Source organism: Corvus brachyrhynchos, unplaced genomic scaffold (assembly GCF_000691975.1).
Source record: "Corvus brachyrhynchos isolate BGI_N302 unplaced genomic scaffold, ASM69197v1 scaffold42, whole genome shotgun sequence".
In the NCBI taxonomy this organism is placed as follows: Eukaryota; Metazoa; Chordata; class Aves; order Passeriformes; family Corvidae; genus Corvus; species Corvus brachyrhynchos.
In genome coordinates, this window is record NW_008237242.1 from 84,195 (window position 1) to 101,255 (window position 17,061).

At 40.7% G+C, this 17,061-nt stretch overlaps 1 protein-coding gene and 1 long non-coding RNA gene across 3 annotated transcripts in view; one reads left to right on the top strand and one right to left on the bottom strand.

Moving 5' to 3' along the window:
* Window positions 1-1,250: 1,250 nt before the first annotated feature.
* SLC45A2 (solute carrier family 45 member 2) overlaps window positions 1,251-17,061 on the bottom strand; it is a 21,703-nt gene continuing 5,892 nt past the window's right edge. For both annotated transcript variants that reach the window (XM_017730198.1, XM_008630594.2), the window contains 5 exons: window positions 15,073-15,380; window positions 10,639-10,782; window positions 9,300-9,423; window positions 8,270-8,475; window positions 1,251-4,431 (listed from right to left, as the gene is read on the bottom strand). In XM_017730198.1, coding sequence (XP_017585687.1) covers window positions 4,207-4,431; window positions 8,270-8,475; window positions 9,300-9,423; window positions 10,639-10,782; window positions 15,073-15,380 — 1,007 coding nt within the window. In that variant the 3' untranslated portion in view covers window positions 1,251-4,206. The remainder of the gene's footprint in view (window positions 4,432-8,269; window positions 8,476-9,299; window positions 9,424-10,638; window positions 10,783-15,072; window positions 15,381-17,061) is intronic.
* On the top strand, window positions 4,269-15,066 carry LOC108445658. Its single transcript, XR_001860605.1, has 3 exons — window positions 4,269-4,357; window positions 7,890-7,995; window positions 12,015-15,066. It is a non-coding gene; the product is annotated as an uncharacterized LOC108445658 (long non-coding RNA).

The window sequence follows — 17,061 nt, forward strand, 5'->3', positions numbered from 1 at the left end:
AGGATTGAGGTGAGACTCACTGGCTCCAGTTCCCTGGGTCCTCCTTCTTGCCTGTTTTAAAGAATGGGTGATATTTTCTTTCTTCCATTCCTCAGGCACCTCTCCTGATCTCCATGACCTTTCAAAGATGATCATGAGCCCCCTGGCTATGGTGTCTGCTAGCTTCCTCAGCACTCGTGGATGCATCATGGTAGGGCCCATAAAACTTGCAAGTCACTTTTCACAATTTAGTCTTGAACAAGTGACCCCAAACACTTGCCTCTTAAATAAACAAGACAGAGCAGCTAGAGAATAAGAAATGAATGCTGGAAACTTAGAGGGGAAAATTTTGGTTTATAGCTCATTTTTTATAGCTCTATCATGCCAAAAAAAATTTAAAGACATTTTGCAGCAGATACTCCACCCAATCCTTTACAGTTCAAAAATATTAAATGTCATGATTGCCACATTCACTTACACCATCTTTTGACATGCTGCAGGGACTGCTAGTGATTCATAGGCACCCATGTGAAAGCTGTGCGTTCTCTCAAGGCAAAGACATTTATGATTCATCCTGACTTGTGTAGCCTTTCTGGAAAAAAAGTTCATGTGCCACAAGTCACCTGAATTGCTTGTTTTCAAGCAAGTCAAAGAAACTTAATGAGAACACTATGAAACACAGAATGAGCACTGGAAAAAAAATCAGAACGCTTGTGACATTACTAACACTTCAAGTCCTCTAAACAAGAGAACCAGAATTTCCTGAAAGGGTTCGCTTGCATCACATACATGCCTGCTTGTTAAAGGGGAATAAGTGGCAGATGTTCGTAAGAGAAAGAAAAAGGGAAGTGCCATCAAGATAAGATGACAGACTTGTCTCCTGCCTTGTTTTGTTCATCCATGACTATTTTTGTGTGAGTGAGAGGGAGGAGGGTTGGTTGTCGCAAGACATCTCATCTTTGAGAGGGTTCAGAGGAGGGATACAAGGATGCTTAATGGACTGGAGCATCTCTCTGATGAGGAAAAGCTGAGGGAGCTGGGCTTGCTCAGCCTCGAGAAGAGGTGACTGAGAGGTTGTGGAGTCTCCGTCACTGGAGACATTCAAGAACTGCCTGGACACAATCCTGTGCCGTGTGCTCTGGGATGGCCCTGCTTGAGCAAGGAGGTTGGACCGGATGACCCACTGTGGGCTCCTCCAGCCTGACCCACTCTGGGATTGTGTGCGGTTCATCTAAGTGTATCATTTGCATAAACATAATACAGAGACGATCTTCTTTTATTTGATTTTATGTATATGGAAATAAAACCAGACGAGAAAGATCAGGCACAGGGTACTTATAACTTTATACTCATATCATGGCTATAAAAGTTGATGTTAAGTACAATAAATGATCATATTGATGGCTCAAGTCCACAACTAATGTAAAAGCACAGAAAAGGCAGAACTTCTTAAATTAACAGCATTACAGTACAATCCTTCAATACCTTCAACATTTTTAACATTTTAGCATTTCTATTGCTGAAATAAATATTTTATCCCCTTTCATGTATTAGTAACATTTTATATTAGTAACATATATTAGTAACATTTCTATTGCTAGAAGAAATACTTTTTTACTCCCCTTTTATGAGTTAGGAACATTTTATATTGTTTTCAGTAACACTTGAGATACATTTTCAACTTCAGAATGAGCACCATCATAATTTTTTTTTGTTCAGACACTGTTTTCCACATTGTATATACTTTTTTATCAGTTTGCTATTTCTAACAAAGACTCATAAAAATACCGTTTTGAAGTCCTGGGAACAATATAGGATGTTTTTATGGAGATTTGCAGAGAAAAGATGACTTTAATGTTTCTGTCTTCTGTAGTACACAGTGGGCTTTAAAGGGAAAGATCATGAGATCATGAGAAATGATAATATGAGTTCCTGAAACAATTTTCTCTGAATAAATTTGTAAATAAAAGCACTGATATACACGATAGACCCCCCTCTCTCCTCTCTGCAGGTTCAGAACCCTTCTTACATTGCCACAGATCTATGGTCACTTTGTGGGCCTGAATCAATGCCAGTGTTCTCTTTGTGTAACAAAACAGAGACGACATTGACCATTTAAATGTTAATGTTCCAATGGTGTTAAAAAAATTGGTGTCAAAAAAATATTGACAAAGACACAGGTAAACATTGCAAAATTTCTTTCTCAGCCTCACAGTGGAATCAAAGCTTTATGACCTCAGCTCCTGGTGCACAGGCTTATGTGGTGCAGTCCTATAAAACCAGATCACATCCTCCTTTATCTGTTTTTATGGCTCCACAGATTCCTTGCTCTTCCCTTGAAAAATTGTCCTCCCAGGAGATATGGAGTTAATGGAAGTTAGTGAGTTAATGATGGCATAAAGCTAATTGAGAAGACAACAATCCTTCATCTTCTGGCTTCCTCCTGTTTGTCCCAGTTGAAGCCCTTGTGCTCCAGCCATCTCAGTGCCTGCAAACTCTTTCAAACACAGTCCAGGGGCTCTGTCTTCCCAGGTTTTCTCTTTTTTCTCTTGCATGCATGTGAAATGAAGAAACACAAACCAAAAGAAACCATAAAATGTGGTTTCTTCAAAAGGCAGGATGAAGATGCTGTAGTGAGGTTTACCATGCGCTGAGCCCCTTTTGGGACCTACAGTGGAGACACAGTCATCACTAAGAAAAGGCATCTGAGGCTCCCACAGGCTTGTTAAAATTAATAAGAATTTACCTCAGGGAAAATTGGTTTTCCTGAGAATATGTGACTCACTCTATTCTTGAAGACATAAAAAGAGGGTGAAGCTGATGCATCTCTGCAGAGGTACTTGATGCTCAAATCTAACCATTTATTTGTGATGTTGTCAGTTCGTATCTTGCAGAGCTGCTAAGGAGCTGATTAAGCTCAACACTGCATTTCTTTGAACAGTGTTGATTATACATGTGCAACATTAAGGACAAAAACAACCATAAACACCATACTCGTCCATAGTCTCTCAATGTTCATTAACAATATTGCATTAGCAGATGGCTTCATGTGGCTTAACATATAACATAGTGGATGGATATGACACTTTTCAGGACAGAGGAAGCACAGCATAAATACAGTATATTGCTTTCACAAACACAGGCTTTTCAAAACTCTGGCAATATTATAAAATAACAATGAAGCTTCATATGCAATTAAATACAAATAACTGAGCTTATGTATTTACTGTGCAATAACTCCTAATAGTGCTTTGCAGAACTGAATTTATTTACAATATTCTGTAAAGAGCAAATGCTCTTTCAGTCAAAGAATGAAGGAAAACAGAGAAAAGAGAGATGCTACTTTAAGGTAAATGCTGTCATATCCAATATCAAGATTTATGTGGTGTTTAACCATCCATCAAATTGTTACGTTGGCCAAGTGTATTTTTTCAATTACAGCATCAAAATTGAGAGGCCGCTTTTTAAAGAAGGAGGAAATGGCAGTTGTTTCCCACAGACAGGTTTTTAGGTACCTACGCACGGATGTGCAAAGCAGCTTTAGGTAGACTTTCCTGACAAGCCCAGCCAGTACTTTCACTTCATTTATACAGAAGCAGAAGGATCCAGTACAAAACAATTGCTTTACAGTGATGCTCTTAAAAAACAGGCTTCAATCTTTTATATATTTCAGTCATTTTTCACACCCAAATCTGCTTTTGACAGTAGCTGGTAAGTAACTGATCCCATTTAGCAGTACAACTAATCACAACAGAACTGCACCCTGAGTGACCTCTGACACCTGTTTGAATCTCCTGCAGCTTTTGACTACTGGAGGGAACAGCCCCCAGCTTAACACACTTGAAAAACAAGATAAATAAAAACTTTATTCCTAACTCTGTCCTTTTATATTACTTCAATTTATCTCATACTTCATCTATTAACGTTCACAAATTGGTAATGAGGAGTTTTGTAATGACTCCCAGGGTAGAGCATCAAAACACCGTGGGCACACACACCATCACATGTCACAGCATGTGAACACACTGGGGGTGTGTGTATATCTGAGGCGTTAGGTAACCAGTTTTATCAAGTCTCCATTTCATAAAGCTCTGGAATTGCAACTGATCCAAGGAGGTAAGACAGGACAATGTGCCAGCAGTGTCAGCACAGAAACAGCACCGGTCCTACTGACCCAGAAAGAAAACGCTCTCCTGGGGAGATTTCTTGCAGTTGCTCCTTGCAGTCCTAGTCCACGTAGCGAACACAGAAAGCCAAGAAGCAGCAGCCAATCAGTGCCACTGTGGATGCTGAAATCATGGTGACGGCACTACCAGCAACACTAACCAGGGGCCCCAGGCCCACACCGAGGATGATCTGGGCCAGCTGGACCATGCAGGTGAGAGCAGCACAGTCAATGCCTTTCCCTCTCCCGTGCTCCCCTGCTTGCTCCCCTTCCTGCAGCTTCAGGCTCTGCAAAGAAGCACAGAACAAACCCCAGTGAAACGGGACAGTGTCAGCAACATGCAACTCTTGGCCAGTGCACTGTTACAGCCCCAGGGGCAGCAGGACAGGTTGATACCTCTCTGATTCCATTCTTGTACCAGAGAGGCTACAGAGGTTATCACAGAGATTTACAAGTAACAATGAGTTTTCCAAGCTTCCACCAAATTGTCCAGATTTTCTCATCTGCATTTTTTCCCTCCATCCCTTAAGAAAGTAATTGAAACTTGCCCAGAAGTATTACACTTTTTTTTCAAGTTCCTGTCAATTTGAGCTCTATCAAACTGATGTTTAACAGGTCATCCTGTCATGGATAATTTAGATCTGACTCACAGCTGAAAGAGCCATACTATTATATTATCGAAGAATCATCATAGAATCATAGAATGGTTTGTTTTGGAAGGAACCTTAAAAATCATCTAGTTCCAATTCCCTTGTCGTGGGCAGGGACACTTTCCATTAGACCAGGGCTTTTAAGTGTACACCCAGCCTGGCCTTAAACGCTTCCGGGCATGGGGATCCAAAACTCCTCTGGACAACCTGATCCAGTGCTTTACCCCCCTCACAGTAAAGAATTCTTTCCTAATATCTAACCTAAATTTACTCTCTCTAAATTTGAAGCCATTCCCCCTTGTCCTATTACTATGTGCCCTTGTGAAAAGCCCCTCTCCATCTTCCTTGCAAAGTTCCCTTCAGGTACTGGAAGGCCACAATTAGGTCACTCCTCTTCTCCAGGCTGAACAATCCCACTTCTCTCAGCCTTTCCTCATAGCAGAGGTGCTCCAGCCCTCTGATCATCTTGGTGGCCTCCTCTGGACTGTCTCCAGCAGGTCCCTGTCCCTCCTGTGCTGGGACCCCAGAGCTGGATGCACTGCTCCAGGTGGGTCTCAGCAGAGCGGAGCAGAGGGGCAGAATCCCCTCCCTCCCCTGCTGCCCACGGGGCTCTGGATGCAGCCCAGGACACGTTTGGCTCTCTGGGCTGTGAATGCCATGGCTGGGGAAAAAAAACCTCTCCCCCACAGCCCCTCCAAGTCCTTCTGGGCAGGGCTGCTCTGGGTCTGTTCATGCCCAGCCTGTGCTGATACCGGAGGTTGCCCTGACCCAGGTGCAGCACCAGCACTTGGTCCTGTTAAACCTCATGATGTTCCCATAGGCCCACTCCTTGAGCATATCCAGGTCCCTCTGGATGGCATCCTGTCCTTCAGGTGTGTCAAACACACCTCACAGCTTGGTGTCACCTGCAAACTTGCTGAGGGTGCACTCAATCACTTCATCCATGTCATTAATGAAGAGATTAAATCACACTGGTCCCAATACAGACCCCTGAGGGCACCGCTTGTCATTGGTGTCTATTTGGATACTGACTCGTTGACTGCTACCCTCTGGATGTGACCATCCAACCACCTTCTTATCCAACAGTCCACTCATCAAATCCATCTTTTCAATTTAGAGGGAAGGATGTTGTGAGGAACCATGTCCAAAGGCCTTACAGTAGTGCTGATGTGCCCCACACACATACAGGCAAGTATGTGCTCAATGTTATGGCTCAAAGCACGTAAAGGAATTCAGTATTAAAATACAAATATAATACTTTAATTGATGGGGATAAAAGCAACCTGAAAACAGACATGCAGACTAGGGTTCTTCTGCACTGCTGAGGACACCTGTTAACTACTAATTATCTGTGTATCTGCTTTGATATATATAGCAGAGCAAAAACCTTCATTTATTCTGTGAAAGTATCTTGCATATTAGCACCCTGTGAGGCTGGTGGATCACTGGAACAGGCTAACCAGACGGGTTGTGGAGTCTCCATGCTTGGAATTATTCAAACCAGACCAGACATGACTTGGGGGAGCTTGCTCCATCTGCCTTGAGCATGGTCTACATGATCTCTGGTGGTCCCTTCCTCCAGGAACGAATTATTCTGTTTTATTGGGAAATTATGTGATAATTTACATATTTATTTTCTTCCTGCATAGGCTGTTAAATGGAGGAGGTTTTATTCCAGCAACAAGAGGTTCCCACACTGTAGGCCAGCTGCACTGCTGTGTTCTGGTATCCAAATGCTCTTGGCCATTAAGATGCTTTTTGCTTTTGCAAACCCTATTACCTTGCCTTTGAGCCACACAAAGCTCACAAGTACTGGAGACAAACAGTCTCTTCCTAATCCAGTAGAAAAAAATTGAATTTGCTAGGGAACAGCAGCACAGTAAAGGAGCTGAAATGGCAGCATTATAAAACACAGCACATGATTTCGGTAGAGTGTATAGTGAGGGAAAATGTCTGCTCCTTGTTCTGAAATAACTAAGTCCCAATTTTAGACACTTGTTAAAATAAATTATATCTATTTTTCCAGGCTGTTCCCAGTGTTCCTATGTGGCAGTAGTTCTGACCACAAATACATGAATCTGTAAATGAACGCAACCTTGTGCTTGATGTTTCCTCTGATGTTTTCTTCCTATCCTATTTATAGAAAATTGGAGCTAAACCTCAATCCATTAATATAAAATCTAACATAAAATTATATATCATTTAACATCTGTCATACCAAGTACCATACACCAAACAAGAATTGGTTGTCTTACAAGTAACACATGAATATTGGCCTAGTAAGTATAAAGTTTATGCACACTTCAGCATATTTTATTTCACTTATGTCTTGGAACAGACTAAAATTTTCATTTACTCCTCCTCTCTGAGTTGGCTGACCTGAGGTTAAAATTGAGATCTCACCCTAACCTGGGCTCATTCCCTGTCCTTTGTTTTATGTTTATAAAACATCATGATCATTCTCTGTTGGAAGGAGCAAAGAAATGAACTGAAAAATTGGGAATCAGATATATGAAATATTTAACTACTTTGAGACATCCTCCTAGCATTCAGTAGAATAATTAAAGGGTTTTCTTGTGTTCATCATTCAGAGGGTGCTGGTGAAAGTTGTACAGAACGGTAGGACATGTTCTCCAGCACTTGATCTGGACCTGTGCTGGTTTCAACTATGTTTCTATATGGTTTTCCAATAGTTCAACATTACCTTTATTAATTTCTTCAGCTATCCCAAGACATACTGAGAACTTTTCCTAATTTTTCCCAACTCTCCTTAATCTTTTTGTTTCCAACTATTTCACTAACTTAAGAGACTTGAGAGAACTTTTCCATTAAAAAACTCAACACTTTACAATACATGAAGATCCTGCTGTGCCCAGTAACATGATACAAGGTGTGCAAGTTTTTCCAGATTTTCCTTGGAAACAGGATTTAATGCCGTGGAGGACAAAAACCCAACCCCAGACATTTAGAAAGATAATGAGAACGTGGTATATGATTTAATACTGAACTATATAAAATTGTTTCTACTAGAATGTCATGTGTTTATTAGCTAAGAGCTTTAGTAACACTTTGCAGTTAACTGAAAATTCCGACAGCCTTTACAGGATTGTTGTTCGCCTCAGGCTCTCAGAAGTCAAGCCTTTGCCAACATGGCTGGAAGGAAGGATATAAGAAAGGTAGCAGCTGAAGGCAACACAAGAGGTAAGCCCTGTTACCTGCTTACTGCCTGAACACATACTGTGATTGGCTTAGTTTCAGATGTGATGATAAATAATTATTTGTTTTATCACAGACCTGTTTGGAGAGTTTGGAGCCGGGATGTTAACTCTCTCTGTCAGAAACCTTCCGTTCATGTGTCATAATAGCTCAAAATTAAAATTCAAAGCTGCTCACCATTTGTGTCCAGTTTACCCCCAAAACAGATTGAACAGACACAGACAGATATACTTAATGCTTCTTGAGACATTGCACTCACTTCTTCTTCCCTGTGGTACTCTGCAATGAGGTGGAATGGCACTGTGTACAGTGTGCTGGACATGACTCCAAAGAGTGAACAGAGAACCAGGGCAGAGTAGATGTTGGGAAACAAACCAATTAGTCCAGTACCCAGTCCAAAAAGTAGGTATCCAATGAAATAAAGTCCCTTTAATCCTATGTATGGCAGAAGGACTTTCTGCAAATCTGCGAAAAGAAAGCAAAAAAACTGGTAAGATTAAAAAAAACAGGTCACATTTTATCAGGGAGTTCCTTTTAAGGGATTGTGTTTTGTAAAATGCTGTGATGGAGATAAGGATTTTGGAAATTACCTCAAATTATTGTAGGTATAAACTTGCCAAAGAATACTTGCCCACACCACCCAGAGCTCAACCTGCAGCTCGCACTCCAGCTGCACCCAGACATACTTGTGCTGAATAGATGTTCCTCCACAGGAAGGCCACACAGAAATACCTGCAGTTAAGCTCCAAAGGTGAAAACATTTCCCTCAAGCCTCTTCTAGATGCTCAAATCGACCCCCAAAATACTACTTGTTTGAATTTTCAGATCACAAGTAGTTTTTTTAATCCTTGGGAAGAGTTATGGTGAAATCTCTCTGGGGAGCTGTGCTAAGATGTTTACACATAATTTTGGAGAGCAAGCTTCAAGCTTCTGGCAAGAACTTCTGCATGGGGAGTGCAGATGGGGAGAGGCCACCTTTGAGAGCCTACAGCTATGGCACTGCTAGGTGAAAGAGCATCTAAGAATTTAGTCTGGCAGTTAATTTCAGGATAATTTTAAGTGTTCAGGGTCAGTTCATGTGCAGAACAATCTGTTAGTCCCAAAGTGACCCCTCATCATGTGGTCAGGAACTGTTTGTTTTAAGATAGGAATTTCTAACAATGCTGAGAATGTAACATTCCCTAAAGCTTTAATGTAGAAAAAAATCCAGGTAATTTGGCATCCCTTTATGGTTTTTAAACAATGGCAAATAGTAAACATGGTGGTGTAGTTCATTTGTGGGTACTTACAAGAATAGACCGATGAAGAAATTGCATTGATGCACAGTCCCCAGCATCCCATCTCTACCCCTGTTTTGTAGGTAAGATAGAGTGTGGAGTTGTGAGGTGCATAAGGATTACCTTGGTATATAACCTGAAAGAGACCACAAAAGTCACAGAAGGCAAGGATGGCTGCATGGATAGAATGTCTCCTTCTTGCAGGAACAGGGCCCCATGCCTGGTAGGGAGCACCCAAGAAATCTGTTAAGCAGTGTCCTAACCACTCATTTGTAATTCTCCAGTTTTCACACTCACATCTCATGGACTATCACATCCCAGGGTCTGCCTCATTTATTACCCTCTGCCTTTTCCTGGACTGTTCATTGTCTCATTTGCTCTTTTATCCTTTGGGTGTCTCACTTCCAACTAACTTTCTCTCTCCACTTCTGCCTTCTCGCCTTAGCCTTTCTTTCCCTTATTTATCTACATTTTTTTGTTTGTTTGCTTTCTCTTTCAGGTTTACCTCAACACACTCATTTTTCCACAGAGTTGTTGTCTTATTCAGTTCTTTTTCTAGACAAGCAAAACTTTTTTCTTTCAGTTGCTCATCTATGCTGCAGGGAAAAAAAACCTCCCGCTTGCCTTGCCTACAGAGACAAGAAAGGCAAGGAAATGGGAACACTGTGTGGAAACCACAGAAGAACAGGGAGTGGCAGTGAGTGGGTTTGTGCCAGGAGCATACTAGTACTCTGGAAGAAAGGAGGCATGTCCATATAGGCAGGAATCACTGTCAAGGACATACAGTCCCTGGGAATGGCATGGAAAAGTTACTACTGGATATTGTGAAGGCAAACAGTTCCTGGCAAAAGGGACTCAGGACAGACAAATGCAAGAAGATAAAAGCTTTCTGCTACCAAGTAGCTCCCTGTGTGCAAAGAGCTGCATGGCCTGAGGCCAGGGAGGCTGCAGAGCAGGTAAGGGGCTTTGTGTGTATGCTGCACACACACCAGGACAAGGCCATCTGCATCCAAGCATTGCCCCAGTTAGAAAACCTGCCCATCTCGGAGCAGCTCCAAAGCCAAACCAGAAAATGGATGTGTTTGGACCAGCTCTGAGAGCTTCACTTGGAACAGTTAGACACTAATGGCCCTACGAACACTAAAGGTTTTTTCCAGTGATTACACAGACAGGCTCCGAACAAGGGCTTGACCTTAATTAGCTGGTTTAAAAAAACTATTGTTGAGCCATCCAGATATAAATGGCTCTGACACCAGTGTAATTTCCTCAGGATAGTAACACCATTTCATTTCTTTTTGATGGAGGAGGAGTTGCTACAAGGAAGGAGAAGCAAGAGGATTTTATGCTTTACCTGTCCCATGAAATCCGTGAAGAAGAGCATGTTGGACAGGAAAGCCATCCATCCAAAAAGGTGGCTCACACACAGACAGCGATAGTGGGATGGCATGCTTAAAAGTGTCTTCAAGAGTGATTTAAGGGTCATCTGCCTTTTTTCCTAAAAGCAAATATTCAAGAATAATACAGTATTATTGCTCTGAAATTTTGAAATACTGAAATAGCTGACAGAAAATGAAGAAGGCCTTAGTATCTTTTCATTGCTAAACTTCCAGTCTTCTCTTTTTTGCTAGGAAGGGTTGCTTGTGTACTGAATTTCCTTCAGTTTATAAAATTCCCAGAAACTACAGAAGAGATGGAGTATACCAACAAGAATGTAACAGTTCTTGCTGTTATAATCAGTAGGGTGATTATTTACATGTAGAACCAAAGGGAAATTTTCTGCCAAAGCAGATTCAGAAAAGTAATTAAAAAAACATTTAAAAAACGCCCAACAAACCAACAACAGAAACAACCAAAGCCAAAAGTTATTTCTTTATAGAGACCATCAGCTTTGCACTGAAAATTTAAAGCTGCCACAGAAAAAAGTTATGCTCAAAATACTTCCTGAAAATTAAAATGTATCAGTTGTGGATATCTGAGCATTTCTGAGACCTTACTCCCATTCTGTTCTATTTTCTATGCTGAATTCCCTATGAAACTTATTTTTCAAGGGAAACTTCTATCTCTTCAGGCATATGATGACATTTCCACTGTGCACTGTCCTCCCTTCCATGAAGCAGGGAGAAGCTGTGGTTCATCATGGTAGCACACAGAGAATGTGAGCTCCAGCATCTAAACACCTCATACCATGGGAGTAATAAGTCATTTCACAATCAAAACTTAACTGGTGCTGGTTAACAAATCTCACTGATGAGGATAACCAAATTTTCTCACCACCTTCAATGCCCCACATTATTTCCCTCCTCGTCTCAGTCCTGTGCCCCAAAACTCTCAGTTTCTTTTCCAGTCACATTCATCAGATCATTTGTATTACTTTTTTTTTTTTGACTACTGTAGGTGTGCTTGATATCAGGTAATTTGACATGTAATTCTTCCTGCATTAAAGCTCCTGCATAGTTCTGTGCTTTTAAAGAAAAAGAAAGATAGTATTTTAACTGTGCATGATGGAACACTTCCAGTTTTCTCTCGTAATGTTTGGAGACAACAGTGCTGGGAGAGATGGTAAGGGAAGAAGTACATCATGAAATGTGGAAGAACTGAAAAAGTTATACTAATTACTGGAAATTACTGGAGTGAATCTTGTCTTCAATTTGCTGTAAGATGTCACTTTTTCCTTTCTTCCTTCAGTGTTGTACTTACTTTTCACAATTCTACTTTCCTTTGAACTAGGCTATGCTGCAAGCTACTCTATGAATAATCACCACATATAAAGTTGGAAAATACTTTGCTTCCGTGTCAGGTTTTTAATCCTCATAGGAATGCCAAAATTCAAGTTGCTGACTTTCACCTTGGACTGTATGTTGTCCAAATCCCTTGGAATTTCTCTTGGCATCATTGTCTTTTTTAAACAGGGTAAGTTTTATATTCTTCTACAAATATAAAAAGAAAACAAACAAAAAAAATCCAGATTGACTGATTAGTGTTATTTCAAGGATAATTATTATCGTTTGACTTGACTTAATTTAGTTTGCAATTCTTCCACTTTCTTTAGTTTTTTTAAAAATAGCCTTTCCAATCAAAGTTTTAAGATAAGGTCATGGAACTACAAAAGACACTGCAGTGATTACAAACAATAATTTGACAGCTAGATAGAAATGCTTTCTTTCTATTTAGATAGTCCAGAGAGTGGAAATGGAAACTAGAAGTGTTTAATGCACACATTCAAAACGTATCAGCACACAAACTGCATGCTAATTTAAATAATGTGCTGAAGCTTGGTTCTGTTTAAGCACCTTATCTTTCAAAAGCTCACAACACCAAACAAACGCTAAAAAAATCACTACAACTCAGGGCATAAGATGATTCATAAGAATACAGAAGAAGCAGTATTATGTTGCTGCCTGCCCCCGAGGTGCAGCCCAGCCCCGGAGCTGGCCAGGCATGTCTGGATTTGTTTCAACCATGTGCTCTGAATCCCCTTTGTTCCAAGCGCGGATAAAACTTGAAAGTAGCACGGGTTCCCCCGAAACAGAGTCCGATTGGCTGATAACCCGGCTTCGCTCCTGCCCTCCCCTCTCCCTTCCCCCGAGAAAGTCGGCTTCGCCCCTCATGCTCCTGCCTCCCTTCTGTGAACAGCTTCTCCTGTCTCTCTCGGGACAGGAGGAATAAGGAAACAGGATTTAAAGGCACAGAGTTTGGGCTGTATTTCTACCTCTTTGCTTCTGCTTTTGACATTAGCTTTACAGCTGTCACTTGCTACATTTCGGAGCCACCGAGTCGCTGGATTGCCCGTGCAGTCTCTCTAGGCAGCTCGGGGCTTTCCAAGGCACAGAATGGTGAGCCAGACGACTGAGCAAGCTGGCAGCATTTCGTCAATATGACTTGGGTTTTATGGCAGTGGACCCTGAATAATTTGGCACTATGCAAAAGAACACAGGGCTAATTGCTTTGTGTGTCTGGTCATACTGTAACAGGTCAAATCTCATTAATAATCGTGTTAGCTATTAGCATGTGAGAGCATAGGCCTTAATTTAGAACAAATAGGGCCATGATGCCCGCAATAAAAAAAAGAGACAGAAAAAGAGGAAGCCAAACCATTTCTTCAAGGAAGTGATTACAGTAATGAATGAACTCAGCAAACATGTGCCACAGGAGACAGATCATTAAAGCAGAGAGTGTCTTGAATTCATACACAATCAGGCACATCAAAGAAACATGAGACTGATCAAAGCACTGGGGACTCTCACAGGCTGCCCAGCCTAATCAGAGAGAAGGGCAATGGCACAGGCTTGCCCACAGTGGACGCCACAGCTTCACCTCAGGTGTCAGACATTACTCACTCAGTGGAATTATTTCTTGCCAAGGCAGAGGCTACCCAAAACCACAGTCTGGTCCCCTACTTCCACTGCATCACTCTCTCATCTTCTTTTGCCTTCTTTTTTTTTTAGAGCCTGCATTGTCCAAGCAGCCAATGACACTCAGCATCTCTAACAATTTGGAGGATGCTCAGAGTGAACAGCGCTGGTGAAGGATGCTGGCTGCTCCTGTTGGCCTGCAGTGGCCAACTGAAGCTGAGACAGCATCACAGCGTTCCTGTCAGATTCTCCCCATAACTGTTGCCTTGCTGTCTGCCCCACTCTGTGTTTGCCTGGCATTCTCATCAGGCAGTGCTCATCTCATATGTCTTGCATCTGGTGTAATAATACTTTTCTTCAGGTTAGAAACACCAAGTGCTATTATAAAACAAATTACAAATAGTAAAAGATAATAAATCCCTTTTATTTATAGATTAAACAAGAGTATTGCTTTCTTACTTATAACCATTTGCACATGCTTAAACGTTTTACCTGATTTATCAAACCTTTGCATCAGTGTATCAGGGATGGATAATGCCAAGAGACCAAAAGTGAAATTAAAATGAGAAGCAACTGTGTCACCACTATTTTGTTATACTTTGCTTACCTAGGGTACCATGAGATAGCCGTGAGCATTTCTAGCACTAGGAGTCATCAACAAAACAGTAAAAATTATCATCTGTTCCCAAGACCATTCTAGAAGTGGGCTCCCCAGATATTTTTCTGGTAGATTCACCTTTTCCTAGGTGCCTTAGGTTGAAGAAATCTCCCATAAAAATGCATCAGAAACAAAATAACAGTGAGAATTTAAAAGTACTCACTATTCTCTTGCACCTCAAAGTTTTTCCAAAGACACAGCTACAATATCACTCAAAATAAAACTAAAACTCTGGTAGCAAGGTATAACTTCTGTAGAAGTAACAATTTTAAACACATTAGTACTCAATGAAATGTTGAGCAGCAGAAAACCCAAATGTTTACTAGAGAGGGAATGCACATTTCACATGTACTATGTACAGAATTGTGTGGACTTCAGTGGGAATTAGAGACGTACATCAAAGATTAATAGTCTGTAGTCTTTGTCCACAATATTATGATAATTCTGTCAAGACTATAGGATAAAGTAGATCCTATTTACAAAATTCACATGAGGAGGATATCAAGAGACTGACATAGAGCAGAAAACCAAACCATGTTCTCCCTCATCCCTGCCAATTGATCAAAGCATCAGAATTAGCCTCTTGCTGGCAATACTTTCTAAAGAAAAAAAATAAAAAGAAAAAAAAGCAAGCAGGATTTCTCCTGTCTCTGTATCCTGGTGGGAGGTTCTTTTCTGTGCATGTGAAAGGACTCCATTACAAACAATCAGCATTAGCTAATTAAGGGGTCTCCAAGGATGCAGATACGTCCTATAAAATCATCTCTGCACTCACCGCACATTTCCCTGGCTTGGCTGCAGCCTTTATTTCGGTACATGTTGATTTTAAGTAACCATTCTTGATTTCCTCCTCAATGGAGTTGTATTGATGGGGCTCAGTCACTTCCAACAAGAACTTTGTCTCTTCGTGTTCGTGTCTGAATGGGACTTCAGGAATACTGCACAGATGTACGGTAAGGCAGATTATGAAAACCAAGGCTGCAAACAAGAAGATCACCTGGAATTCTGATGCCAAGGTATATCCTAGTATAGTTTGACCCCAATCCATAGCACCTGTCAGGTAACCCAGGGCTCCTCCCAAACCTACAATGGTGGGGGAAAAAAAGGAAAAAAAAAAAAGGTGTGCTGGCATTGATAAAATAAACAAATGAACAAACATAATACCCTCAACATCCCCTCTAGACATGATGGAATAATCACTCTTCAGATATTTATCACAAGAAATAGGAATACTGAGATAATGACAGACATAAGCAGTTACTAAAACATCTCTTGAAAAATCTTCTCAGATCTGGTAGGCAGAGCTCTCCAGAAATTGCCTGAACATACAGCAACATAGGGTCCATCTCCTTTTTTGACTCTTTGAAGCTTTATTTTCTTTGAAATGATAAACAGTACAAGTAGAACTGAGTAAAATCCTACTGAAATTTATGTGGTTTTTTTTTTTTTAATTTCACAGAACAAACACTTCTTAAATTATATTGAGACCATCTATAGTTTAGAATTTGTAAAATGTATTTTATTTAGCTTAGTCCAAACATAAATGCTGCCTCCATGGGAAATTTTTTAAAAAGGAAATAAACCCAAAAGCATTGTTTTGTAGTTATACAAACCCAAGTACCTCATCACTTGGAAGAGAAAACAGAAAGGATCAAATATAAGTGTGTAATCCCATTTACTAATTCTGTCAGAAAAGGTAGACTAAAAGGTAAAATGAGACTGCTACTTTGTGCCTTGAAGTTAATAAACCCAGCTTTCAGTCAGTTTGGTTTTCTTACAATTTCTTCTCTTTGTTGTAAGTGCACACAAAGATGCACAGGGAAGTACCCTCTGTTACATCCAATACAGAGCTCTGGTAGGGGTGGCACCTTTGTAGACTCCTGACACCTTGTTAACCAGGTGGCTCTGGTGGATGGATGTGTGGGAGCTCCACAGGATAGCAACTTTTCAAGGACTTGGAAGCATTTCTGCTCCTCTGCTTAGGAGAACTGATGACAATGTACAGCAGAACCCCTCACCTAACAAAAACTAACAGCACCTACACTTGCTTTCCCAGCAAAACACAGGATTTTGATTTCATTCTGGGCTTTCTGTACTGTTTCCCCCTCCTGGGTCTGATTATGACCCTTCTTCATCGTGTCCTGTGGCATTTCATAGGGGACTGTATCCTTGCTTGTTCTCATAAAAAAAATTACGCTATTAACAACTTTTTAAAGAAAATCTACACTACATTGTTTCAGTGTATGTTTGCAGAGAGAATGTTTGACATTTGAGGTTGTCTTTGCATGCTGTTTTTTAAAAAAAAGGATCATGATAGTGGAATGAAGCCCAAATATTGTGTATTGGATGTGTGCACTCTTTCTTCCACTTGTGTAAGTTGCCATGGGTTTCATAATTGCAAAGCTATCAAGTTTCATGTTCAAACCCCAAACTGAAAGCAAACTGGAGAGTAAAATCTTAGAAATATTAAGTACAAAAAGAAGGAACTAAAGTGGGGAAAATAAATAATATCTAAAATAGAAAGTAGAAAAGAAATGGGAAGATTGCTGTCTGTGTCTAACTGGGATAAAATATCAGGGAATGATAAATACAAACTGTCGGGAATGGATATTAAGATCAGATTTTAGGGAAAACTAATGCCAAGGTGTATTGGGTTGAACCTGAGTTGATGGACAGTCTTTTAGACTAATGACGCTTCTCACAATTTACATATTTAAACCGTACGGAAAGGCGGGAATTGCCTTTTGTCCCAGCTTGCCTGCTG